The sequence below is a fragment of the Colias croceus genome, chromosome 14 (genome assembly GCF_905220415.1).
Source record: "Colias croceus chromosome 14, ilColCroc2.1".
Lineage (NCBI taxonomy): Eukaryota > Metazoa > Arthropoda > Insecta > Lepidoptera > Pieridae > Colias > Colias croceus.
This window is the reverse complement of record NC_059550.1, coordinates 3487512-3514201: the sequence shown is the minus strand read 5'-3', so window position 1 is coordinate 3514201 and position 26690 is coordinate 3487512. Positions and strand designations below refer to the sequence as shown.

At 32.6% G+C, this 26690-nt stretch overlaps 5 protein-coding genes across 7 annotated transcripts in view; 1 reads left to right on the top strand and 4 right to left on the bottom strand.

Moving 5' to 3' along the window:
* The window catches only part of LOC123697199, a 40123-nt gene extending 27745 nt beyond the window's left edge, over window positions 1–12378 (bottom strand). Inside the window, exon 1 of the mRNA XM_045643622.1 lies at window positions 11968–12378. The gene's annotated coding sequence lies outside the window, so the exon portion shown is untranslated. The remainder of the gene's footprint in view (window positions 1–11967) is intronic.
* LOC123697202 lies at window positions 929–6253 on the bottom strand. Its single transcript, XM_045643627.1, has 2 exons — window positions 5380–6253; window positions 929–1094 (listed from the first exon to the last, which is right to left on the bottom strand). The coding sequence occupies exons 1-2, from the start codon at window positions 6251–6253 to the stop codon at window positions 1057–1059; spliced, it is 912 nt and encodes a 303-aa protein (XP_045499583.1). The 3' UTR covers window positions 929–1056.
* A 672-nt stretch (window positions 12379–13050) lies between the features above and the next one.
* LOC123697203 (heme transporter hrg1-B-like) lies at window positions 13051–15266 on the bottom strand. The gene is made up of 3 exons (XM_045643628.1): window positions 14964–15266; window positions 14626–14799; window positions 13051–14345 (listed from the first exon to the last, which is right to left on the bottom strand). The coding sequence occupies exons 1-3, from the start codon at window positions 15085–15087 to the stop codon at window positions 14188–14190; spliced, it is 456 nt and encodes a 151-aa protein (XP_045499584.1). The 5' UTR covers window positions 15088–15266; the 3' UTR covers window positions 13051–14187.
* A 128-nt stretch (window positions 15267–15394) lies between these two features.
* LOC123697200 (zinc finger protein 836-like) lies at window positions 15395–17872 on the bottom strand. Of its 2 annotated transcripts, none has more exons than XM_045643623.1 (4): window positions 17439–17872; window positions 16815–17221; window positions 16283–16740; window positions 15395–15972 (listed from the first exon to the last, which is right to left on the bottom strand). In XM_045643623.1, the coding sequence occupies exons 1-4, from the start codon at window positions 17553–17555 to the stop codon at window positions 15737–15739; spliced, it is 1218 nt and encodes a 405-aa protein (XP_045499579.1). In that variant the 5' UTR covers window positions 17556–17872; the 3' UTR covers window positions 15395–15736. The 2 variants fall into 2 exon arrangements, with proteins under 2 accessions (XP_045499579.1, XP_045499580.1); XM_045643624.1 differs by having other exon boundaries at window positions 16818–17221.
* Window positions 17873–20351: 2479 nt separating this feature from the next.
* Window positions 20352–26522, top strand: LOC123697345 (V-type proton ATPase subunit D). Of its 2 annotated transcripts, none has more exons than XM_045643822.1 (6): window positions 20352–20491; window positions 20588–20705; window positions 20981–21128; window positions 24250–24465; window positions 25082–25212; window positions 25912–26522. In XM_045643822.1, exons 1-6 carry the CDS (start codon window positions 20451–20453, stop codon window positions 25996–25998), a joined length of 741 nt encoding a protein of 246 aa, XP_045499778.1. In that variant the 5' UTR covers window positions 20352–20450; the 3' UTR covers window positions 25999–26522. The 2 variants fall into 2 exon arrangements, with proteins under 2 accessions (XP_045499778.1, XP_045499777.1); XM_045643821.1 differs by having other exon boundaries at window positions 25082–25216.
* Window positions 26523–26690: the final 168 nt, after the last annotated feature.

Sequence of the window (26690 nt, the reverse complement as noted above, 5' to 3'; positions counted from 1 at the left end):
AAAAGCCAGTTATATAATTTCTGCATTCTAATATGCAATCCCAATTGATAAATAGCTTGCAGCTTGCAGCATATCCGCTAAAAATGCATAGTGTTTCTTGTTTATAATTTACTCGTTTATCATTTACAGGAGAGTAATTTGTGAAATATGCACATTTTCTGCTCTTCTAATGGATACAATTAAATTTGACGTTTTTTTTTTACTCGTGTGGATAATTAAAAACACCAATTTCACTTTGAATTAAGCGATCTAATTTAGGAGAACAACCCGAGAATAGTTTTTAAGAAAATTGTATTTATTTATTTAAATCGTGCCTCTACATGTTCTGGATTAGTGAACATTGCTTATTCATCTGTTCGTAATCAAAGATAATTTACAACCTCAAATACAAAGTCTACATAGAGATGATTGTATGGTGATTGTATACGTACTAATTGACGTCATAGCAAAAACACTAACTCCTCCTTCTACCTTTTATGTTGAAAATGGGTCATTAGTTCTTGCTCGAATATTTTAAAAGGACTTTTTGCGGCTCAGTTAAAAATAATTGAGTCACGTTTAAACATCAGATACGTGACATTTTTTAACATCATTATACAATTGTATACTATTATGTGCTATGCTTTTTCATACTTTGAAGAGAAATTAAAATTAAATCTCTTTTATAACCAGAATTATTCGAGTTACATAATGATGCATGCTCCTCATAGTTCGTATTTATAGAAATTTATAAGGATAGCACGAAGAAACTTACGCAATCGATTCTTCTTTTTATAAAAGCTTACTTTAGCTTTAGGTGCTCAATATCTATATTGAGCATTATAACTATAAACTCTAGTTTATAGTTATTTTAAAGTTCTGCTCTTAGTTAAAACATTAAAACCTCCAAAGAAAGATTCTTCTTCTTCTTCTTCTTTTTTCCAAGTGGCAACTCCCGATCCTAGTGAGGACGGATTCTGCCAATGTCAGGTTTTGAACGGATGGTCAGTTTAAGTTAATGCTCATGTTAAGCGTGCTCTGTGCTGAGGAAAAATCACGGTTGAGATGATTTACTTTTTATTTACTCATAGACTTCTTACATGGAGCTGTATAACCTGACAAAGAACAAATATTAGTTATAGACAACACAACACATCACAAAAGCATAGCATAAATAGGTATAGGTAGTCAAGAGGGAGTTCAAAATTTTAGATTGTTAAAATTGATAAATTTTGATAGGATATTCACAAATGAGGTAGGGACAAGGCAAAGTAAACACTTAAAATTAGTAGGGAGGGGAACATCTGGGGGAAGGATGTCCAGAAGTGAGATTCGGAGCTTTGGGCAAACAAAGAATAAATGGTCATAACTACCTTCGTCTATACCACATTCACAGAGAGAATGGTCACGAACATGAATTTTAAATAAATGAATAGGAGTGGTATTGTGACCTAAACGAAGGCGGCAAATGGTGGAAACAGTAGGCTTGTCTATATTAGGGAAACGGAAGAACCAGGGCTTACGTGGAATTGAGGGTTGGATATCTCTATAAAATTTCCCTTTGGTTGAATTTTTCCACTGACTGTTCCATGTATGATCCAAGCGATCCTTAGAAAGAGAAGAGAGATCGTGGGCATAATTAGAGTAATGCTCCAGAGTACCATGTTGAATGGCAGATTTAGCCAGGACGTCAGCTTTCTCATTGCCTACAATACCAGAATGGCTTGGAATATGTACTAAATCTACCTGAAGCCCTTTTCTGAAGCAGTTGTAAAGTGCGGATTTGATTAGAAAGATGATAGGAAATTTAGACTTTGAGCGGAAAGGGTTAGAAGTAATAGACTGAAGACAGCTGAGGGAGTCTGAAAAAATTACTGAATTTTGGAGATTATGAGAGTCGATAAAATTGAGAGCTTCCAAGATAGCTGTGGCTTCACCAGTAAAAACAGAAGAGAGAGGGGGACATTTAAATTGTAAAATAGTGTTGGAGTTATGGTGCCAAACAGCAATACCTACAGCAAGATGATTTGACACTTTTGAGGCATCCGTGAAAAAAAGATTATAACCACGCCAGTAGGAAGAAACCAGACAATTAAAAGCAACGTTAGAATCTGGAGCATATTTTTGAATACCAGAACTTATATTAATGTTGGGGTTAAAAACTAGTGCATGAAATGGAGTTGAATATAAAGGATGGATACTAAATTGGAATGTTGGATCCGGAAGGCGGTTAAATTTGATGAGACTTTTAAGTAGGCAAGGAAAATCAGATGGACGACGGAGGTTGTTTAGGGTAAGTATTTGAAGTAAATTTCGAATTTTAGGAAGAAGGGGATGGGAGGATAATTGTATAAGCCGAAAGAAATACTTGTCTGCCAGATATTGACGGCGGAGAGATAATGGAGGGTCTACACATTCTACCTGAAGGGCATTGACTGGGGTAGACTTCATGGCACCTATAATGAGTCGCAGACACTTGTATTGTATTCTGTCCAATTTTATTAAAGCTGTTTTGTTGCAAGGTTCTAAGATGAACGAAGCATAATCCAAATGGCTACGGATTATAGCATTGTAAACTAGTTTTTGACAATATGGATGTGATCCCCACCAAACACCAGCTAGGGAGCGTAAAACATTAATACCCTTTTCGCACTTCTGAGAAATGTAGTTAGTGTGAGCCATACCATTCAGCTTTTGGTCAAGCACCACCCCTAGAAATTTAATCTTGTTGACTACAGGGATTGAGGAGTTTTCTAGTAATATTACCGGCTGTGGGATCAAGCGTTTTTTCGTGAACACAACTACATTGCTTTTGCTGGGCGATAGTGACAAGCCATGATCGCTCATCCAATTTTCCAAATAAGACAAGGCGCTGTTAAGTCGGAAGGTAATCACATCCATATTCTCTGACGAAGCATACAATGCTATATCATCCGCATACTGCAGAACGCTACAATACGATGGAATGGCTTTATCCAAATCCCAGGTGTATATAGAATACAATAATGGACTCAAAACGGAACCTTGAGGGAGGCCTTTAAATACAAGTCTAGTAGGTGTATCTTTAGAACAGCGTACTTGTATCGTCCTCAACATTAATAAGTTGAAGATGAAATGTATCATCCTCTCAGGCAAACTCAGCTGTAACATTTTCTGTCTGAGCACTGGAAGAAGAACATTATCGTACGCTGATACTACATCCAAAAATACGCCGACCAGATAATGTTTATTGTGAAAAGAGGAACGTATGTCAGTTGTTAGAATACTAAGACTATCTAGTACACTCAAACCTTTCCTAAAACCAAATTGGGAACTAGACAGGAGACCTCTGTTCTCGACCAGCCATTCTAGACGATTTTTAATAAGGTGTTCGGTGATTTTGGCTAAGGTAGAAGACAGGGCAATTGGTCTATAGGAATTGGGGTTAAGGGGATCCTTGCCGGGTTTGGGGATAGGGATAATAAGCTGGGTTTTCCAAGAGTCGGGAATAATGGCATGTAAAAAGAAAATGTTAATTAAATTTAGGAAAAAAGATTTTGTTTGATCGCCTGACTTGCAAAGAAAAGAATATGGTATACCATCAACCCCAGGGGATGAGTCTTTTAAGCCATCAAGAACCGTAACAAGTTCTTGCATGGTGAATGGGCAATCCATACTGTCGTATGATACCAAATTATGGGGAGGACAAGGAAAATGATCAGAAGAGGGGACAAATGGAGGGGATAGTTTGTCAATAAAATCATCAAGCCAAGTGTCTGAGTTGTTGGATATTCTATTTTTATCACATAGAGCTCCACGGAAACGGCGAATACTATTCCACATTAATGATGGCGGAGTTTTTGGAGATAAGCTCTCACAGAAACGGACCCAGCCCTGTTTCTTTTTTCTTGATAGCACCCGTTTAGTGCGTGCTGCAATTTTCTTATAATTTATAAAGTTCTCATAAGACATAATGGAATCATATCTTAACTCGGCTTCTTTACGGTCCTTAACTATGGCAGTACACTCATGATCCCACCAGGGAGGAGGCAACTTCCTAACAGACAGAGTTGAATAAGTTTTCAATGGGAAAGATTCGGTAGCAGTAGTATCGAGACAGTTAACAAAAAGAGAATAAGATTCCAAACAATTCTCAGGTGAAGCATTTGGGAGATTACTTATTTTGGTATCAAGGGAGTTGGCAAATTTCTCCCAGTCGGCATTGCCTAACTTAAATTTGAGCAAAGGTGGGAAAGCACTAGTGGGAACATGAACTGTGCGTGAGCAGGAGATGAGGATTGGAAAATGGTCGCTCCCATGAGTAGAGGAAAGCGTAGAACAAGAAAAGGAAGGGGCTAAAACAGAAGAACAAATTGTTAAGTCCACTACAGTATTAGGATTTTGTAATGGGGAAACTCTACGGGTAGGAAGGCAATCGTTAATAATACACATATTTAGATCTTCAAAGAGGTCGACCAGAAGATATCCAAAGGAGTCGCAAATGTACGAGCCCCAAGAAGTATGGTGGCCATTAAAGTCACCCATAATAATAACAGGGGGAGGTAGAGAGGAGATGATTAAGGAAAGCTCTGGAATAAAACTAGGATGAGGGTGAGGAACATAAACGGATAAGACTGAAATATTAGCAGCTCTAGCTGCAACTGCATTAAAGTTACAGCCATGGTGGGGAAGTGGAATTTGTGAAAAGGGAATACTGTTATTCAAGAGCAGAGCACAGCCGGCATAACCATCGGCTCTGTCATCTCTAAGACAGGAATACCCTGGAACCCTAAACCGGGAACCGGGCATTAACCATGTCTCTGAGATAGCAAGAACCAGAGGTTTATGATTGGTTATTAATTCAAAAATCTCGTGCTTCTTGGGACGGATACTCTGAGCGTTCCATTGCAGAAACACTAGATCCATAATTGAGGATTGATGAGAAACGAGATAATCTTTCGGCAACGTTGGACGGTAATTGGTGGGGATAAGAAAGTAAAGTCTCTATAAAAGATAAACACATATTAAGTAGATGTTCATCAAAAGGAAGTGAAGAGCCTGTATTAGGGAAAGCACAACCATTAGAAAGGGAGGAAGGAGGTTCACGAATGATAGAATGATGTGCATCCTTATCATAAGACTTACCCAGAGGAGCTCGGGAACGGGGGGTCTGAGTGACTGTTTTCCTGTATGAGACATTAGGTGTTGATTGGATAGGAGGATTAAAATGGGAAGACGGGAGGCTTTGGGGATGCATAGATAAAGGTTTCTGCATCTGAATATTCTCAGCATAGGATCTACGAGTTGACGGGATGACTCTAGAAGCATCCTCAAAAGATATACCTTCAGATGCCATTAACTGCTTAATGGCCTTTTGCCTAGCTTGTTCGGGACATTTTCTATCGGTGGCATAGTGCTTACCAGTACAATGGAGGCATGTCGCATCAGACTCTAAAATTGGACAAGAGTCGCCCAAATGGGCCTGTGAGCATTTGAAACAACGTTCCTTAGAGCGGCATTGGTCGCGTACATGTCCAAACCGACAGCATTTATAGCATTGAATTGTGGGGTATTGGTACACTTCTACTGGCATGGAGTTGTAAAGGCAGTATATTCTATCTGGACGAATTTGGCCCTGAAAGGTCAAAACAACTGTTTGAGATGGTGACCATGAAGTAACACCATCTATTCTAATTTTTTTATTAAGCCGTCTGGCTTTCAAAATTTTGCCTCTTCCACCTGGGAAATCCACATGGCTGATAAATTCTTCCATAGACCACTCCGTAGGGACACCTTTGACAATGCCCATACGGGTGATGTGAAAAGTTGGAATGGAGGCTTGGTAATTTGAATCTTTAAGAGGGGGGAAATTTATAAAATTATTTGCGTCACTAGCGGTATTGAATTGCACAGAAATTTTATTACGCCCAATAGCTTTAACTCCATCTTTAGCTATGTTAGCTACACGATTATTGTATAGGAATGATCCAAATTTAATCGGCCTAATAGTTAAACCCGCCGCAGGATCGGCCTCCGTACGGGACACATATACAATAAAAGGACCACTGTCATTGTCGGAATATGTAATGGGATTAGATAAAATGGGATCCACATATGAATTTTGAGAGGATGCGATCGCGTAGTTGGTAACTGTTACATGTCTTTTAGACGGAATAATGTCTGTATCAGCAATGGATGCCTCAGACCGTTGCCTTTTATTGCTTATGTGCTCTGCTTCCATCACCTCACCCTGGATGTCAGGAGGTTTGCCAGGGTCGGGAGGATCAGGATTCATGATGGCAGTTTACACTAAAAATGAGTGTTCTCAACAAGTAATTTAACAAAAATCTCAATGGCACGTGTTTTCTCCGACACAACAAAGATCCTCCAAAGAAAGATATTCAAATCGAAAAATAAATACGAATAGAATCTGCGACATGCGACTTCTAAAAAATGACAATACAATCCATAAAGCTCTATTCACAAACACCATAGAGTTAAGCATTATAGACGCATTCCGACATGAAAGCGTATCGCGATCACCGTTACCCTGGAACCTTGTTCTTGAGAATGTACCGAGAATGCAAGACATATGGGGAATGCAGCAAGAAGTCGGTGATTTTGTACAATTCGTTTGCAATTAGTAATCGTATATATCTTACAGTTTATCCCGCGCTGAGTGATAAGGCTTTTACGACATCGTAATTTTTCCGCAGCTTTTATTTGAGATCTTAAGTAATTGCCAAGTATTAATGTATTTCTTTAAGATGTTAACTATAATTGATACTTATATTATCTGTAAATACGAAAATTTGTATTTTTGTTTGTCACTCCTTCGCGCAAACTGTTGAACCTATTTTCATGAAATTTGGCACACACATAGAAGATAACTTGGATTGACACATAGGTAGTAGTGCTTATCCCGAAAATCCCACGGTAACGGAAACTATGTGGGATTTTCATTGACTACGCCGTCTTATAGGTTATAGCTGCGGGCGAAAAGCTAGTAAAGTATAATTCGATGTGAAGCTGGTTTATAAAAATTTATGCTTATCGTGGTTTATCTTCGTTTTTAGACAGCCTTGTCAAAGGATGCATTAAACATCATACAACCACGTTTAAATAAAAAACCTCACGCAATATTATATTTAATGGGTGTTTAAGTACAATTAAACTAACTAGGTAAATAAAATAATTGAATAATTTGACCTTTTAAAGCCCTCGTGCTATTATTAATTCATGATTATTAAAACATTATTAAGTGACAGCAAAAACTTTTTTCAAACACGCAATTTTTAATTAGTGATAAATAAATCTTATTACGATTCATATAATTATTAATTATATATAGCTACCTAATTATCAAACAGGAAACTGTTTACATGGATAAGTTAGTTCAGACATTGATGGGTTATGAAATCGATTCAGAAACTAACATAAATAACTATAATTGTACCTACGTTTATTGAACCAATTAGTGCATTCATGTTGTATGTTTTTTTGGCATGATATTTTAAAAAGGTATATATTTATGTACAAAAAAGGGAAGAATATACTCAAAAAGTTAAAATATCGATAGGGTTATTAAATTATTATATTCCGATTTAAACATAACTACACTCTTTATTAGCCATTCACTTACCTTTCTACATAAGTTTGATTACAAAAATTATAAATAAATAAATAAATAAAATAAATCTTTATTTCACCTTTAGGATATACAATATTGATTATGAGGCTCTGGCTCTCTTGCTAGGCAAAGCTAATACCTACATTGTGGTCTAGATAAAGGTTAAAACAAACACAAAATTTATACAAAGGCAAAAATTAAAAATAAAAGGGGGATAGCCAACCCAATGAATGTGTGGTGTGAGTGTTTGTGTGTGTGTGTGTGTGTGTGTGTTTGTGTGTGTGTACGTGTATAAATAAAACACTTTTTAGCAATTTGAGATTGATTCTGAGGAATATAACTATCTACTTATCTTTATTAAAAGACGATTGATATCGGAACAAAAATGTTAATCAACCAAAGACCAACACAGATGTTTGTTACTCAATGGATAATAGCCGCGCATAAAATAAATACAATATGAGAAAATTAATAATTTTACGTAAAATTGGTTATTTCATATCGTAATATAAGATTAGCAGGTGTTGCGTAATAGGAAAGTGTTCGGCCAAGCGCGACTGATGTTCCACGCTTCTGCATTTCCTTCCCAGAAAACAACCTAAGAAATGTTTTGTGGAATAAATTTGTAGGTTTTTGTACCTACGTACTATACCGACGGCAACGTTAAAAAACTGTTTACGACACAATTCAGACCAATTCTGTTAGCTCTACCATTTTATTCTGGAACACGCTACTTTTAGGCTTTGCATTCATTGGCTTTTCTGTTTTTGCTTCCTAATAAGCGACGAGGAAATAAGAACATGATTGCGTGACTTCGATATCAACACAATTCGATATGCTAATCTGCGGTTGGCGGAATTCGCAAAACGCAGATGCGAGATTATAAACATGTAGAAAGTGTAATAAATTCACTAGTGTTTACGCCGTTATGTAAAGGATGCGGTATTGATCTTGAATACAAAACACATGTAGTGTTAGCTCAGAATTATTCAATGTTTATGCACTAGAATGATTTAATTCTAGTTGCATAGTCAATATGTTTTAAAACTTTTTTTATACATAGATGTAACTAATAACAGAAATTCGTACACGCCCCTTCCATTCTGTGTATGTAATATGCATGTACGACCTTCAGACAATATTGTGAGAAGTAAAGATTCTTGCAAACACATCTATAAGATTTCCTTTGTAAGGAATTCGATACGCGTACAAAAGTGAACGTAGCATGTCTTTGTAACCAAAAACTAACATTATCTGTCAATACATTTAACGAGTCTTACTTCACGCTGACCTGGCTTTGTCACGTCTTGTAAAACTTTAAAAATATGGATTTAGGTCGCCCCAATTTTGAAACTGTACAATCCCATTTTATGTTGTTGTCATTATTTCCAAAATAACAGATGGAATAAGTCAATAAGATATAAAGCACATATTAACCGAGTAGGTAATGATGAAACCTTTACTGTACAGAACTATTTTACCTGTATGTACAAATTTCTTCTTCAGATAGAAACAGCCTTTTTAATTGTTGCAAAAAATATGTCAAGTTATTTATTTGTACCTAAGCTGCAAATACAAATAAATTCTTTACGTTTACTTTTTTAATGCGATAAATATACAGTGCGATCACTGAATGCTGGATGATATCTATTATGATGACATAGGTTCATTTTAAATTTTTAAATAATGCGTTAACTTAAACATAATATTACATAGGAACAATTACGTATATAGTTGTGAAGTAATCGTGTGGTAATAGCTAATAGACAGTACTCGTTTAACTGAAAGTTACCTTCAAACAAAGCCGGTCCGAAGAGACTTGAGTCTGATTGTGAATTATACTATTATTTGTTTAACACGACCCCATATATCACTGTTTTGTAAGATCTACAATGATCGGAATACAATGGACGAACCACGCCGGATCTTTTGCAAGTTCATTTAGTACAGGTAAGACCGATTAGGTACTTCAAGGAAGGATGAATTACTTTGTTATAAATATTCATTAAGAAATTTGTATGTTCCGCAACAGTGGTGATCCACCTTGGAAAAGGAATTCTCCAATTTGTAAAGTCATTTTGGGTCTTATGATTTTCCGCTCTACATTCAATAAGAATTTCATAATTAGGCATCTTCAAATAAGAAGCAATTACAAATGACAAAAGCATAGAGAAAAAAAACTATTGACTAACGTTAAATGTTGAAATAAACTTTTTTTGCTTCAGTTGAAAAATTTATTCTTCGACTATTGAAACTCAAGGACTCCTGAACACGAGGGTGCGTTGAACAATAATTGTAACATATTATGTATCTTAGTATTTTAATGATTTATAACTGATAAAATAAACTGTAGAAAATTCTTAATATATTTTTTTTATTTTCATACTAGTTAACTACATAAAATTAGCTTGTTGCTTCTGAAGATTTAGAAAATAATCCAATCACCAGAGGGCAGAGACAGGCGACAGCAAAATACGTATACCTAAGTTCATATTTCTCTATTGATGAACATTAAATAAATAACTAAATAAAGGGAATTAAAAAAAAATTGTACCTAACAGCTGCCAATTAAATTCTAACCCGAGTAGAGCTTTCTCACTAAAGCCCGCGAATATAGTGCCACTAAAGCAGCAATCCCGAACTATAAACTTATTTATTTTATTAGTTTCTGGAAGCGAAGTCGTTTATGCAAACGGAAACGCACGCGATGATCACTGCCGGTTTATAGTGTATAATTATATCGCTAAGCAATTATAAATAAGCCTGGGAAAACTGGCTGAAGCATCCGCGCCAGAAGAAATCTTGAGATGCAAATGGTAATGAACGCTGTTTGTTGTGATGTTAGCACTCAGCAGTATACCGATTGTATTTTATGAATTATCGGTGACATAAATCTGTTTGATTTTATTAACACTTACATGTTGGTCATCATTTATGTAGTTATGTTAATACGGGTTTTAATGAAGATGGTTGTAGACTTTAGGAGAGGAGATATAAATGAAACTACTCTAATATTATAGAATATTATTTTACTGAAATGATGGGAAGAGGGTTAAGCACAGAGTCGAAGGTACAGTTACCTCTACCATAAACCAATATATTACCAATAACATACAAAAAATTTCAATGACATTCAAGCAATATTTTTTTATTGCTAACTTTTAGGTACCTAGAAACCTTGATATGCGTATAAAAATTTGTTTATTTTATTTACGAAAATGTTAAAACAATGTACTTACACTAGATTTAGTGGTTTCCTCTTCCTGTTTCTAAGGTGAATAACAAACGATTTGCTATCATTACATTCTCTGTTGGAACGGAACGGACCGTGCATCACGTACTAATGTCTATTGCTTACAAAATTGATGGAATAACAGAAAATACCGCTTCATTTCATTATACGTCGTTTAGTGGCAAAGACTTTTTTATTTTGAAAAATTTGTAAATTATTGCCTGATAATATTTTGCTAGCTTTTGTCTATTGAAGTAAGTATGTATAATTATTTATTCTAGTTCAAGTGCTTGAAACCAAAGAAAATAATGATAAGGTATGTTTCTCGTTTACCACCAGAAGGAAGATACCCGGTCCTTTGGACACAGGTCCAATACGCAGAGTACCTAGAGACCCTTTGGAGATTTTTTTAAATCATTATTATAATATACTAGCGGTCCGCCCCGGCTTCGCCCGTGGTACATATTTACGTTTTCTCTACATAAGAACCATCCTCGTACTTCAAGGAATCTTATAAAAAAAGAATTAACGAAATCGGTCCAGCTGTTCTCGAGTTATGCGCTTACCAACACATTTTGCGATTCATTTTTATATTATAGATTACTATAATTACCTACTACTACTTACTATGAGGTGTAGAATTTTAGGCTTACTTGTGAGAATTAAAGTATTGTACTTTAAAAAATTTACTCGCTCGTTGATGAGCTGATATTTCATTTTCAGGCAGTCAATTATCTTTCTAAGGAATTCCACTGTTTTCTCCGCAGACCGTTCAATTATTATATCTTTATATGATAACTTTAGATGATTTTAAGATAAAATGTGCACGCTTTAAAAATATTTAATGATTTTCAAATTAAACTAATTAAATAAAAAAAATGTTATTATTAATAGATGTAAATACCGAAGAACGTAGCTCGTAGGTACTACTTATCTACTTTTTATGAACAACAAAATGCGAAAATGATTCCCTGCAATGCGAACCTCCTCGAGACTTATGAATTTTCATGAAAAGTTCCCCTCTAGGCATAACTTTTATACGTTAAAAGCCATTCTAGGGCTACAGGAAGTTGTTGAAATTAATGTACATATTTTTGTTATTTTTATAAGCCTTATTTTAAATAATTAGTAAAATGAAAGAACTCACCACTGGTGTTTTAAAATAAAAAAAATCCACTGCCAACTTGGTACTTATTATACTTTATTTGTATACATTCCACAACTATTGCTACGTTCAAAAAATAATAATAAAAAAATCAGGCGCACTTTTTAATAATTTTAAATGTCATTTTTCCCGCGCGTATTACACTGCTTTGGCAGCCAGTAGACAACGCGCGTGCTCTACAACGCGCGCTCTACGATCTACTGAATATGAATCCTCGTTTAGTTTACACTTTACAGTTTACACCACAGTTCGCAGCGAGTTTTCTTCAAATTGCTTCATTTACATCATTACCGTAATGGTATTATGAATGAAATTAAACTTTTAAAATCATCATTTTATTTTATTTTTCTCTATCTGAATTAACTCTACATGAGCTTCATTCAGTTCATTAACTTCTCTCTCATTTATGTCTTTTAAAGCTTACAAGTTTGTAAATAATTTAAGGAATGGAGGAAACATTAAAAGAATATTTATAAAACAATTTTATTTAAATCACCTTTTTATAACATTACATACATGCATATAGATATGAATTTATACTAGTTCAGGATACATCGCCCATTTTTGCAAGTGACTACTATCAAGCTGATTTTCCGTTTGTAGCTTTATTTTGATGAGACACCGAATAATTTCGTGTACGAAACTCTCGATTGTGGTAGCTAACAGAGATAACAAGGATTAAATTTTTTGATTTGATGGTTCTCAAATATTTATTACGCAATTTGTAGGACAATATGTCTGTTGAATTATATAAACATTAACTAAGTGAAAACAAAAAAAAATCAGCTTGTTAGTAATCATTTATGATGACCTCGTTATCGATACACTTTGGAAAGGGGGACTCTTTGAACAAACCATAGATTTTGTAGGACAAATATTTTTTCGAATAATTTAGGTAATTATCTGGAGATTGAACAAAAAAAAAATTCATTCAGTTAGTAATAAATATTTGAGAACCATCAAATCAAAATTTTTTATCCTTGTTATCTCTGTTAGCTACCACAATCGAGACTTTCGTACACGAAATTATTGGGCGTCTCATCAAAATAAAGCTACAAACGGAAAATTAGCTTGATAGTAGTCACTTGCAAAAATAGGCGATGTATCCTGAACTATACAACAGTTTTACATTTTTTGATAGAAAAATAATAAAAAATAAATAAAAGCTACCCTGAAAATTTAATACCAAATAATACCGAATCAATTAAATTTAGATAACTATAGCCAATTTAAAACTACAAAATATATAAAATTAACAAAAAAAAAATTAGTCTTTTTAATACCTTCACCTATGACCTAATAAAATTTTTCAGTCAAGTTTTTCCTAATCTACTAGCCAAACATTGTTTTCTTAAATTTATTAGACCATATTATTTCTACACTAACATCAATAAGTTCAAATGAAATTTAATAACATAAATCTTTAGCCTTTTCAAAAAATACTGGGAATTTAATTTTCTAAAAAGAAAATCAAATCAAGCATTAAATAAATAATAATTAACTAATATTATTTTTGGTAAATTCAAGTCTAAACCAGTTTCAACATTTACATTTTGGTTGTATTTAAATTTAAAAAAATTCCAATAATCATTAATCATTGTAAATATTCAACCTACTTGGGTATTATGCTACATATTTTTTTACGATTTGTATAATTAGTTATCAGAAAGTTTTAACATTAGCATTGGATTGCTATGAAGTGAATATAATAAAAAGGCAAAGACAACCCAATTTAAGTATCAAATGTAAATTATTGTTAAGGGTTGCCACTCATATTATATTATAAAGTACTCAATATCACAGTAAATAGTATTACAAAAACAACAGGTAATGAAATTGATAACTTTGGGAAAATGTATCTAATTTTAAATCAGAGAAAAGTCAAATTTTCATCTCCACACTAAAAAAATATATAATATAGGTGGCAAACTTAGATATTATGTAGTCCATTCACACAATATATACTAAAAATATGGGATTGCACAACTATTAAATATACAAAATATTAATTAAATGTATGACTCACTCAAGTGAATGACCTAACACAATTTTAAAAACATTTTCGACTTAGAAACCTGATTGCAATGTTATACAGTAACAAATTTTTAAAATGTCAGAACAAGAACAATCATTAAAATTGCAAGCGAAACATACTTCTACATTTTCAATTAGGTTTGTATGGTTTAATAAGAACAATCTAAATTATGTTTCTTCAATGTTAGGATTTTCTGAGAATAACTGATGATCATTGTATGTTCGTAGGTATTTCTTTGTAAATATATACAACATCAAGCCCCACTTCATCATCATGAAGGACCACACCATTCTTATTATAATACTAGACTTTATCGGTAAAATATCTGCAAAGAAAAATGTTGATTATAATCAAGTAACAGAGATATAGTTGTAATAGTTGTAATGTGACCTTCAAGTTTTTGAATAAGAAGTAATGGATCTTTTGTTATTTAGGTAAACTATTAAAAATAGAAAGACTTGACAACTTTTGCAGGTTAAAATATGTTATGTATAATGTAGGTACCTACATATTATGTTGACTGATTTTTTACTCTGAGTTCTGACAATTAAGTAGTTATTGGACAAATGATAAAAACAAGGATTGATATCCAAAATAGTATATACCTGCTTTATAATATATTTCAAGGAATATATAGAACAATGTCAATGCAGTCCCTGATATAAAGCCCACCATTCCAAAATCTCCAATGTATTGAAGAGCCTTTCTTGAAAAGTTTACATGTAAAGATTCTTTTAAATAATGACAGTGCAGCATCAAGGTCAACGATGCATGAATACCTGTATAATCATAGAAACACTAATAAAAATAATGTGATACAAAAACTAAAACATGTAACAATCGCAAATTAACACTTTCTCAAGGAAATCAATGGTCTGCTTCTAAAGATCAGTTTAATTTCCAGAAAAGGGTACAAAAAAATAAAAATATAAGTAGGTATTACCGGATAATAACGCCCACATTCCAGCTTCAACATTGGCGTAAACAATACAAAAACATATAAAAGCTGATAAACCGAAGAATGCGCCGATAGCGCTCAGAGCTATATGAATTTTCGTACGTAACATTCTTTGAATGATGCGCCAAAATAATTAATAAATAAATCTATGCGTTGTTTATCCCTAAACTTAAAACAAAAACAAACAAGGATGAAAGAATATTCACGAAATGAGAATAATACTGCTTTGACAATGATTTTGACGTTGACAGTAAGCGACTTTCCAATGGCTTGGATACAAAGAAATTGGACAAAATATGTAGCACAATATGTAGGTAATCAAAGTGTATAATGATTTGTATGCATTATGTTTTTTTTTCTAATATTGGTAAAATTCAATGCATTCAAATGGAATTGGAATTACTTATATACAACGCTTTTTATTTTCCAACAACGTTTATTCAAATTTATTCCAAGAAAATTATTGCTTAATAGTTACATTATTATCTTTGCAAAAATATTAAACTTAATAATAGATACTATCAACTTAATTAAATTAACTTTTTCACTAAAATAAAAATATTCTATAATTAAACTGAGCATATTGCACTAACTACAAACTCATTAAACAAGAACCAAGGTACCTATCTTACTTTTTGTTTATCATCTACACAATAGAATAATTTTTTTAATAATAAATGTAACAATGGTAGAGTGGTCAACAATTCAACACACAAAATAACATATAGCTAATTCAAATTTACAAAAATATAACTAAATTAGGGCTTCAAAAGTTTTAAATAATTGGGTCTTATTTTACTTAGAGTATTTGCATCTAATTCTGATATTCTATGTATTCTAAGGTGGCTTTTCATATTTCCCCTTTGTGCGTATCCTCGTCCACATATAGGACATTTGAATGGTGTTTCACCAGTATGCAGTCGCATGTGTTCTTTTAAATAGTCCTCATGGTAGAAACTACTATCGCAAACTGAACATACTGCTGGTCTAGAACCTGAAATTAAAGAAAAAAAAAACAATAGTGACACATTAGTTAACCCTGAAATATCCATCAGACTTGAGACTTAAATTTGAAAATTTAGTCAACATTTGTATTATCAGAGACAAGATTCATTTCAAAAAGATTTGGTAATAAGTAGATATAACCATAAAAATCATGATAAGTACTTATTAAAAGAAAATACACCTTATCCAAAAAGTAGTAATATGTTAACGAAAACCACATTGGAATATTCCATTTGATAAATCACAGGGAAAAGATCTAAATTATTGGAAAATGATTTATAAAGTATAGTATTTCATACCTGTATGTACTGATCTCTCATGAACTATAACTGATTTTGCACATTTATATTCTTTATTGCATATTTTACAGGCATATTTCTTTTTGGGTAATAAATGTTTATTGTGAACATTTCTATGATGACTGGCCAGTTCTCCCTTAAATGCAAATGCTTTTCCACATACTGCACATATAAACTGCCTCTCAGTTTGATGTCGCCGTCGCAAATGTCTATTTAAGTAATATTCAGAACTCAATGTGCGGGGACATTGGGGACATTTTCTTGGATCCTTAAAATGGACCTTTTTCTTATGCCTACATAATATTTCTTGTGACTTAAATATATCTCCACAAAGATCACATAATTTGGGTGGATCAGGTTTTTTCACCTTTGGTAATTTTATATGAACTCGTTTTGGTTTCTCCACTGATTTCACGGGTGTTTCCTTTTTAATAGTTTTGGTATTTTTAGGTTTAATACTGAAACATAAATATAATAAGAAATTTGTTATTTATATGAATTTTTCAATAAATATTGTAAAGCAAAAATTTACCACCATGTGTCACCAATCCAAAAGAAATCACCTTCTAATATAGAAGATGCTATTTTATTTGTACATTTTGCCGTTTTTAAAGACTTTCGTTTTGGTTTTTCAGATTTGATTGCAACATTTTTCTTTTTATTAGTATCTGCTTCTAGTTTGATTCTATTAAAATCTTTTATATTGCTAAGAAATTCATCATCGCTGCTTTCTTTTTTTAAATTCGTATCTATTTCAATTGCAAATCCATTATCGTAACAACTATCATCACTTAAATCTATTTGTTCTATTTTCACTTGTAAATTATCTTGTAAAATACGGCATGATTCCTTATACTTTTTAATAAAATCACATGTTTGATCCACAGTTACATTACACCTCTTGCATATATTTCGTGGATAGCCATCAATGTCTTCAATCTGAAAAAGATTTAAGAGAAACATAAGAAATAGAAATAGAATACATTGCAGGCTTACTAAGCTATGTTTATTGACAGTATGAATAATTAATATTGTCTTGATGTTTTCTTAGTTTTATAAACTTATAAGATTCTTATATGAAATTTTTAATTTATAAAACTTAAGGCTGAACTCTTGTTATATCATTAGAACGTAATGAATGAAACTGGTAACTTACCTTTTCTTGTAAACATAGTTTCAGTTTTGACAGTAAACTATTTTCGTCAACAGTGTTTTCAAACAGAGGAAGTTTAGCTCCCTCCTCAAGGCATATTCTACACAAACTTACTGGCATGTTTAATGTGTTCGCGCTATTTACTTGTTAATTCGATAGGTATACAAACATTGCTTATAAGATAATTGTGTGATAAAACTTCAAAACACAACCGCACTGACACCAAGCATGCATCCACTTGCATTTTATTATTTTCAAAAATCTATTTTACAATTAATTATTTTTGTTTTTTACAATTAACTAGCATTATTTTATTATTTGCATTACTTATTTTTAAGAAAAACATTAGATGGAATACTTTGAATTATGATGATTTATTGAGCAGCTTTTATCAATGGCTTTTATTATTAAATTTTAAAATGTCAATTGTCATTAGGATTTAGGAATTTGTAGGTAATTTGACATAAATCATAAATGAGATCTGGGAAATCAATTTTTTTTTATTTATTTAATCATAACCATGGATACAAGTCCTTCAGTCGCAATCTTAAAGTAATGAAAATCAAAAATGTTTACAGTGTAACCAACGCATAAATTTTATTAAGCTATTGCATAGCTTCTATCGCGGGCCTTGAGCGCGGGGACCGAATCCAGAAATTATTCCATAACGAAAAAACCTCACGCTCCCCACTCCAACGGGCACGGATGAGTAGCTTGAAGGCATGCTAATATGCAATACCGCGCTTTACCGCGTCAGTCCCCGGTGCCACACGTCTATAGTTTACCTAAAAATAATATTATGAAATATATTTGACTTTTAATTATTATTTTCAGACACTCGGATTACTTAAAAGTACTTAATTAATGTTCAATATAAACTATTGGAGTCATGCTATAATGATTTCACATTACATTATATTATTAAATCAGAAAATTTTAGTTCAGAGCGAGGTAAAATAAGCCTAAATTAAATCAAATAATTACATCTTACAATAAAATACAAAAGACTAGGGTCAATGTACCACTAGCTGACCAAGCGCCAATACTTGACCAAAATTCAAATATACGCGCCAATTAAGAAAATACGGCAGCCCCAGATGATAGTTTATTGTTTTTTCTATAAAGCAACATCATCTATAAAATAAAAACAAACCTTGCTGCTATTGGTCAGAAATATGGACATTTTTTCAACACGAAGATGTAATTAAGTAGGTGCCCCGTAAGTAATCACATTTTTTACTAAGAGTTTTTTATCGGGAGTTGATTGGGAAATCTTAATTTATCTTGAATGCAATCGATTACTCTTTATATGTCTTGTTATAGGCATAATGTTGAACCATTCTGTTATAGACTTTCGGCTTCATTTTTGGCATGAACAGTTTTTCATGATTTTTAGCGGCCTGGTTATCTTTTGGAGCAACAAAAACAATTTTTCGCCTATTGTTGACCAGTATGGTCAGCTCTTGGTTCTTTATATTTTGCTAAGAAAGACTTGCTTTTTTTTGTGCTTATACCTAATTCAACAAACCATATAAGCCGTCTAAGTCCTATTCCAACACCAACAATGCATCTCGAATCAACATCAACTTCAGTCAGTCATTTCCTTGAACCTCCTTCGCCCAAATTAGTAGATTTAATAACTAAAATGCAACAGCAAAATAAGCCCAGCTTTTGGCAAACATTTAATATGGCCTTCTGATTCTCCGTTAAAAAAGAAGACTGAACGCTTGCCCTTTGCTACAACTTCCAAGAAATGGCAAGACTACTGGGTGTCGAAGGAAAAAGAGAAAAAATAAAAGATTGTATGGTACGTAGGTATAGTCATGAAGGATTATTAACAGTATTGTAAGAATGATTTATAACATTTAATAAAATAAACTTCAATATAAATACTGACTTTTTTTATTTATTAAACAAAACTAATGTTCGAAGAAGGACATTTTGTCCATTTTGAAAATGGTCAACTTTTAGAGCAATGATGGTCAGATATTGGTGATCAGTGGTCAGGTATTGGTACTTTTAGCAGAAGTAACTTTCAGAGTAGTTTTCATAAAACCTTTAAAGGCTATCAAATTGATACTAAGAACAATAGTTGCAGTGACTATTCAATTATCTGTGTCCCAAAAATAACATTGAACGTAAAACAAATAAGCCGTTTTTTATATATAGCTAAAGATAAAACCGCTTAAATGGTCAACTAGTGGTACATCAACCCTACATAAAAGCCTAGTAATCATTATGTTTTTTGAAGTATTTCAAACTACTTATTATCATCTTAATTTATAAAATAGTCTTCAAGTCTCCACATTGAGCTTACATTGAGGGATAGTTTCAGTTAGCAATACTCTTTACTGACAGATATATTTTTTAAAGGTGATCGGTGCCAAAGATTAAACAGAACCAGTTTTTTATACCTAAAAAATCGATATTTCTTTTTTATTGACGTGACAACGTCTTATAATTCGATAGAGCCGGCTGCACGCACGAAAAAACATGACTCATGCGGCGTTACTTCGTTCTGAGGCGTTCCGTGAGGCTTGAAGTGCAAGCGAGAGCGTGGAACGAGCGACAAAGAAGCACAATCGGCCTGACGTTGTCACGTTCGACTATCGTCAGTAAACCGACTTTACAGACAACCAATTTTTTATTTAGATGATACACCAAATAGCTATTTTTAGAACTAAAAAAATATCGTAACACTCCACATTATTTTATTATTAAAGGACTGTCAAGTTTTTATTCATATTTTTATTACAAGGCATTGTTTTCTACATAAATTAAATTAAATCGTAACAATTTTTTACAATTAATGGCGTAATGTTTAGATATTATCTGTGCAACTAAGCTGAGTTTTATTTAAATTATACCAAAAGACTTACATTCTCTCTCGGTTTTTGAGAGCAAGATCACAAGACTAGGCATAGACAAAGTTTATCATCGAGCTGTCTTCTGTCATCAGGTGATCGGGATTGGGAGTAAAATTTGCGACGAAAAGATTACATTTTATAGCTCAAAATGTCTGGAAAAGATAAATTAGCTATTTTCCCCTCCCGTGGGTAAGTGTGAATATTGATATTTTAAAAGATATGTTATGTTCAAGTGAAATACCCCTTAAAGAATGTTTCATAAGTAATTTTGTGATTGAATTTCAGTGCTCAGATGTTGATGAAGGCACGTCTGGCTGGGGCACAAAAGGGGCATGGACTTCTCAAGAAAAAGGCTGATGCCTTACAAGTGAGGTTCCGTATGATCTTGAGCAAAATCATCGAGGTATGTAACATTTTTGCCATCCTATAAGAAATTTTGGGTACTCCATATAAATCTTGAAATACTGTTATCAGTTCTGTCCAGTGTTTATGCATTCATGTGTTTGAATATCAGTTGAATGCATATAAAAAGTATTTATAATAAACTTAAGCTTATTATTAGCAACCAATGTCTTTACTCTCTATATTTACATAAGGTTTTTATATTTTTAGATATTTATGGAGAAGTAAACAATGAAAAACTTTTTATTTTACACATAAATTTACCCTGTTTTTCAGACTAAAACTCTCATGGGAGAGGTGATGAAAGAAGCAGCATTCTCTCTGGCTGAAGCTAAGTTCACAACAGGTGACTTCAATCAAGTTGTGTTGCAGAACGTTACTAAGGCTCAAATTAAAATCCGCTCCAAGAAGGACAATGTGGCTGGTGTGTTTTTAATTTTTATTTACATCTTGACAATAATAAAAAAATGTATGCGTGTACAAGTGTACACACGTAAGAAGTGAAACTTCTATATGACCTTATTTAAAAAAAAATACTGTATGCAACTTTACAGAAATACGTCGATCACGCGTGATAGGGATAAGAAAACGATGCCGCGTAACGGAAAAATGTCACGCGTAAAGAAAAAATGTTACACTAATTTTTTTCCAACCCCGATAAAGAAGTTTCACTTCAATAATTACAAATGAATAGTTTGATTCATTGATAGTTATATACTTATAAGGGATTTTAAATTAAACGATGTGTTTCTTCTGAAAACAAAAGAAACGACATTTAAAGTTTAATTTAACTTTAGCACACAATTTAAATTTTAAACAGTTCAAACATTACTTATCATATCACAATTTTATTTGGCGTCGTTCGCCATTATTAGTTCTCTCGCGACCTCTGTCGTAGGTATGTCTCACTAATGTTATAATATTATCTATGCCGAGCGGCAAAATTCAAATCCAATAAACAAAATAATAGGTACAAAGAAATGAAGTTTCTTTACATCTCCCCCCCCAAAGAACATATTTTGCAATATAATTTACACAAAACTAATATATTCTAATTCAAATGCTTGAATACACATAATATAACATAACATATCTTCATCTAACTCTTAATACTACATACATACTATAATTTTAGTTTAACAGTTTTCATTAAGTATAAAATAGGTACATTTTTTTTTATTTTTATTTTTTATTATTCTACTTTAAAGATAAAGGAATTAGTTTCGTTATATGAAAGAGGTTCGACTCTGCCTTTTTATGGCCAGTATTAATTCTATAAATAGAATTTGAAATCTTCTCAATAACTTTAAACGGACCAATTCTCAATTCATCTAATTTATTTCTGTTTAATTTACTACCATTCTCAACATATACCATATCTTCTACTTGGAAATCAAACTTAGCTCTATGTTTATCAAATAATTTTTTGTTGTAATTATGAGATTTTAAACTATTTATGAATGCTATCTTTCTATCTCTGAGCAAATCTTCTTCTGAGATTCTATGTTTAAGTTCATTTGGCAAACAAGATATATTTGTGCCTTCTAATAGATATTTAGGAGAAAACCCTGTGACTAAATGTTTTGTTTTATTATATTTATCAACACAGTCATGAGCAATTGTTGTCCATGCTTTTTTATAATTATTTTCATTGACTTTACATCTGATTTTATTTACTAGAGTTTGATTCAATCTTTCATTTAAACCATTGGAAAATGGAGAATTTACTGCAGTGAATATTATTGGTATTGATTTTTCCTTTAAGTTATTTTTGAATTCTTTTGAGTTGATTCCTGGGTACTGATCAGAGAAGAGCATCCCAATTGTGTCTGAGTCTGTTACTTTATTTATTAATTTCATAAAATCATTAGCATTTTGTGTCTTTGATGTAATAATAAAAGCATATCTTGTGAAATGGTCCACAAGAAGATGTAAGTATTTTTTTGTGGATCGTTTGCCTCCAAAGCCTCCAATTGTGTCGATTGAGACTATCTCAAAAGGTCTGGTAGCAGGACCTAATTGTGACATTAAACCATATTTTTCTTGCCCTCTTGTTTTATTCCTAATACAAGTCTCACAATTTTTACAATGTAGTTTAATATTTGTTGTGAAATTTTTTGCTGAATAAAATGGACTTATTGTGTTAAGCATTTGTCTTACACCAATGTGACACATGTTTTTATGGACGTTTTGAATCAATTGTTTACTGAATTTTTCAGATAAAATTATCTTTTCATAATTTTTAAACTTTTTATAATAGACATTGTTTTTAAATATTAAACTGTTTTTTTTATTTTGTAACTCTTCATTTTTTTCTTGGTCCGAAATAATATCATTTAATTTTATCAAATTTACTATTTTTAATGTATCATCTAAGTTTTCATTTGCATTTAGTACAGGATTTGAACTGTTTAAAATTTAAATTGTGTGCTAAAGTTAAATTAAACTTTAAATGTCGTTTTATAAGGGATTTTAAATTAAACGATGTGTTTCTTCTGAAAACAAAAGAAACGACATTTAAAGTTTAATTTAACTTTAGCACACAATTTAAATTTTAAACAGTTCAAACATTACTTATCACATCACAATTTTATTTGGCGTCGTTCGCCATTATTAGTTCTCTCGCGACCTCTGTCGTAGGTATGTCTCACTAATGTTATAATATTATCTATGCCGAGCGGCAAAATTCAAATCTAATAAACAAAATAATAGGTACAAAGAAATGAAGTTTCTTTACATACTTATTTATATGATGTTCATGCTCTGTCATTAATCCTTTAAATAACAAATTAATTAATGGATTAAGTATTTGTGTTATCATGTTCTAGTAAAATTGTAAATACCATTTCACAAATGGTTGAGAATTATACATAAAACAGATTTTAAGGATTTAAAAGGTATTGTCAGTATTGTTTATATTTATAAACAACACTGGGAAAGTGTCTGTTCTCAAAATTTAATTGCAAGAACGTAGGTAATCCTTAAAGGTAGTTTTCTACTTCAAGGAAATTAAAATATTAGGTGAGTTTTATTGTATATGTTAACGGAAATGTATGTAATTCTATAATAATATTTTTAATTAAACACTAATGCTTATGAACACCTATATATAATAAACATAACCAAAATATAATGTATCAAATATATTGCTACTCATCTTCAAGTTACAACTCAATTAATCTTTCTTAAAATATGAACACTATACTAATGACAAAAAATGTGGGTTCAAAATTTGTCTATTGAATATGATCAATTTTGAATTTTAACAATATGATTGTCTCTATTCTTTTAAAATTTTTAAATACTTATCGGCTATGCTATCCCTGCTTACAAGAATTTGTAGTCATGAAGTTGACTAATGGTATGAAATAGAAATTACTTCTTAACTAAAACATAACTTTAATAACAGACACAAATCATATTTTATAATCATCGCATAGCAAATTTAGACAACGTCTATAGGCAAGACAACGTCTGTCGGGTCAGCTACTATAATAAAGATAAAGAATGAATTTTATATCACACTAAAAAAGTTTTTATTTAAGGTGTCACCCTCCCAATCTTCGAGTCGTACCAAGATGGCTCCGACACCTACGAGCTGGCGGGTCTCGCGCGAGGTGGTCAGCAACTCACCAAGCTGAAGAAGAACTTCCAGAGCGCTGTGAAACTGCTTGTTGAATTGGCTTCGCTGCAGACGTCGTTCGTGACCCTTGATGAAGTTATCAAGATCACCAATAGACGTGTTAACGCTATTGAGCATGGTGAGTTTATAAATCACTTCATAGTATAAAACAAAGTCACTTTCTCTGGCCCTATGTCCCTTTGTATGCTTAAATCTTTAAAACTACGCAACGGAGTTTGATGCGGTTTTTTTTAAAGATAGAGTGATTCAAGTGAAAGGTTTTAGTATATAATTTATTAGGTTTTAGACAAAGCGGGCGAAGCCGCGGGCGGTAAGCTAGTTTTATTATAAGTTACGTGTATCGACGCTTAAAGTTACGTTTTATTGATGACATTTTAATAAGAAAAAATGTCAAAAATTGTATACAAATACATACCACAGGTATACAATTAGCCTGTAAATAATAAAAAAAGCGCGTGTGTGCCGAGTACATGTGTCAGATGTGAAACTTCTTTGCAAGATTCAAAGATACCAAAATAGTTGCACTATGTCGTGAACTTGAAATTTTACTCTTAACGCTCCTAAAGAAGATAACAAACAATGCGTAAGCACATTCATGTATTACAAGATTTATCATGATTTGTCGTGATTTTCTGTGTAATCACAAAAGTAAACCCCATCATCGATGCGAGTTTAACATTCATTTAACTAAATTTGCTCTTTATTTTTACAGTTGAAAATGTATGTGTTTTCAGTAATCATTCCCCGACTGGAAAGAACATTGGCTTACATTATCTCCGAGTTGGACGAACTTGAGCGTGAGGAGTTCTACCGGCTGAAGAAGATTCAGGACAAGAAGAAGATCATCAAGGACAAAGCGGAGGCTGTAAGTTGGCTATAATAGAATATTTCTTACGAATGCTTCACTAGCTGTGACGCGTGGTTTTATCCGCGTACAAATTAATATTCTAAAGCTAGTCAGCTAGCTATCAGCAGTCGCTGATGTTGTTATTCTAATGTATAACTTATTTTCCTGTAAAGTGCTAAATCCGTCCAGTAGTTTTGAAGTGAAGGAGAAACGTACATCCATACTTACAAACTTTAATGTTTATAAAATTAAATTTTGATATTGTTATAATGGTAGGTATGTTAATAACAAACATGTACTTGTCAACTGTGGCATTAAATGGGATAAGTATTGAAATGAAATCTTTAAGGCTGGTTGCAGAGCTTGACCGACCATCAGTGCGTACGTCAGTCGCGCTTGTCATATGTATGGAAATTCATAAAACCGTTCATAGCTAGACCGACCATACGCACGCGTATTGTCATGCGCATTAGTGTCATAGTCATACAATTGTTGATGCGTATCGTCAGGACCGACGGTACGCACTGACGGTCGGTCAAGCTCTGCAACCAGCCTAAGTTATTTATATGTAAAAAAATAAAAATACTCATCTTATATAATAGATTAAAATAAAACCTCTATCTTTTACTATGGATTTATTTTAATCTACAATTTAATAATGTTTCTTCAGTATTCAAGAATCTTCCTTTAAATGTGTTTATGTATGTTTAATTTCAGAAAAAAGCAGCCATGAAGGCAGCTGGCATAGAGTTACGCGGTATCGCAAACCTGTTGGACGAAGGCGACGAAGATTTGCTCTTCTAGAACATTCGCCGAACGTACTCATGCAACTTATAACCTTGTAGTAGAAAAGCTGGCAAGGCACACGTAATCCAAGCGCCATTTTGTTTAACATGTACAGACTAGTGTTGCCAGCTTGAAATGTTATGATATTAAAATTCATTACTCTGTACATACCTTAATGTTGTCGTTGTTATTCACTCGCTTAGAACATGGTTGAACTGTGAATTAGGTATGTGATATCGGTTTGTCTAGAGTAGGTGTCTTGTATGTAAGCATTCCACAACTTAGTTTGTACTCTGGTTTTATTTATAATCTAACAATGTTTCCGTTTTTAAATGTATTTTGCTCGTTTGTTTAACAAGTTTGATTTTTATAGCTATGACCTTTTAAAGTTGGGGCAGTGCTCTTAAAACGCATAACGCAGTATAAGTACACCGAATAGTATTTTTTTTCTTTTTGTTGTTTAGGTCAATATATTTAAGTAAGAGATCATGTAAATACAAGATTGTGAAGCGATATATGAAATATAATTATTATTGATTGAATGTTATTTTATTTTTTATTTTTATAGTATCCCTTATTTTTATATTAGTATGATTATTTGATTGAGTGGAATTTAGTGAATTTAAATTAAACAAATTATTCCATTATTTTTGTAAGGAAAGCAAACTGTATTCAAAGATTCCCGAAAAGTCGCTCACTACACCCGGGAC

Bases quoted from the DNA above. Each gene is read 5' to 3' on its own strand.
- LOC123697202 (XM_045643627.1), bottom strand. From the start codon at position 6,253: ATGAATCCTGATCCTCCCGACCCTGGCAAACCTCCTGACATCCAGGGT. The intron at 1,095-5,379 runs GTAAGCACTATG...GTTCTTTGTCAG, and splicing joins GACATGCCTCCATTGTACTG to GTTATACAGCTCCATGTAAG.
- LOC123697203 (XM_045643628.1), bottom strand. From the start codon at position 15,087: ATGTTACGTACGAAAATTCATATAGCTCTGAGCGCTATCGGCGCATTC. The intron at 14,800-14,963 runs GTAATACCTACT...ATGATTATACAG, and splicing joins AATGTGGGCGTTATTATCCG to GTATTCATGCATCGTTGACC. The intron at 14,346-14,625 runs GTATATACTATT...TTTTCTTTGCAG, and splicing joins TGAAATATATTATAAAGCAG to ATATTTTACCGATAAAGTCT.
- LOC123697200 (XM_045643623.1), bottom strand. From the start codon at position 17,555: ATGCCAGTAAGTTTGTGTAGAATATGCCTTGAGGAGGGAGCTAAACTT. The intron at 17,222-17,438 runs GTAAGTTACCAG...AATCTTTTTCAG, and splicing joins AACTATGTTTACAAGAAAAG to ATTGAAGACATTGATGGCTA. The intron at 16,741-16,814 runs GTAAATTTTTGC...TTTATGTTTCAG, and splicing joins TGGATTGGTGACACATGGTG to TATTAAACCTAAAAATACCA.
- LOC123697345 (XM_045643821.1), top strand. From the start codon at position 20,451: ATGTCTGGAAAAGATAAATTAGCTATTTTCCCCTCCCGTGG. The intron at 20,492-20,587 runs GTAAGTGTGAAT...ATTGAATTTCAG, and splicing joins GCTATTTTCCCCTCCCGTGG to TGCTCAGATGTTGATGAAGG. The intron at 21,129-24,249 runs GTGTGTTTTTAA...TTTTTATTTAAG, and splicing joins CAAGAAGGACAATGTGGCTG to GTGTCACCCTCCCAATCTTC.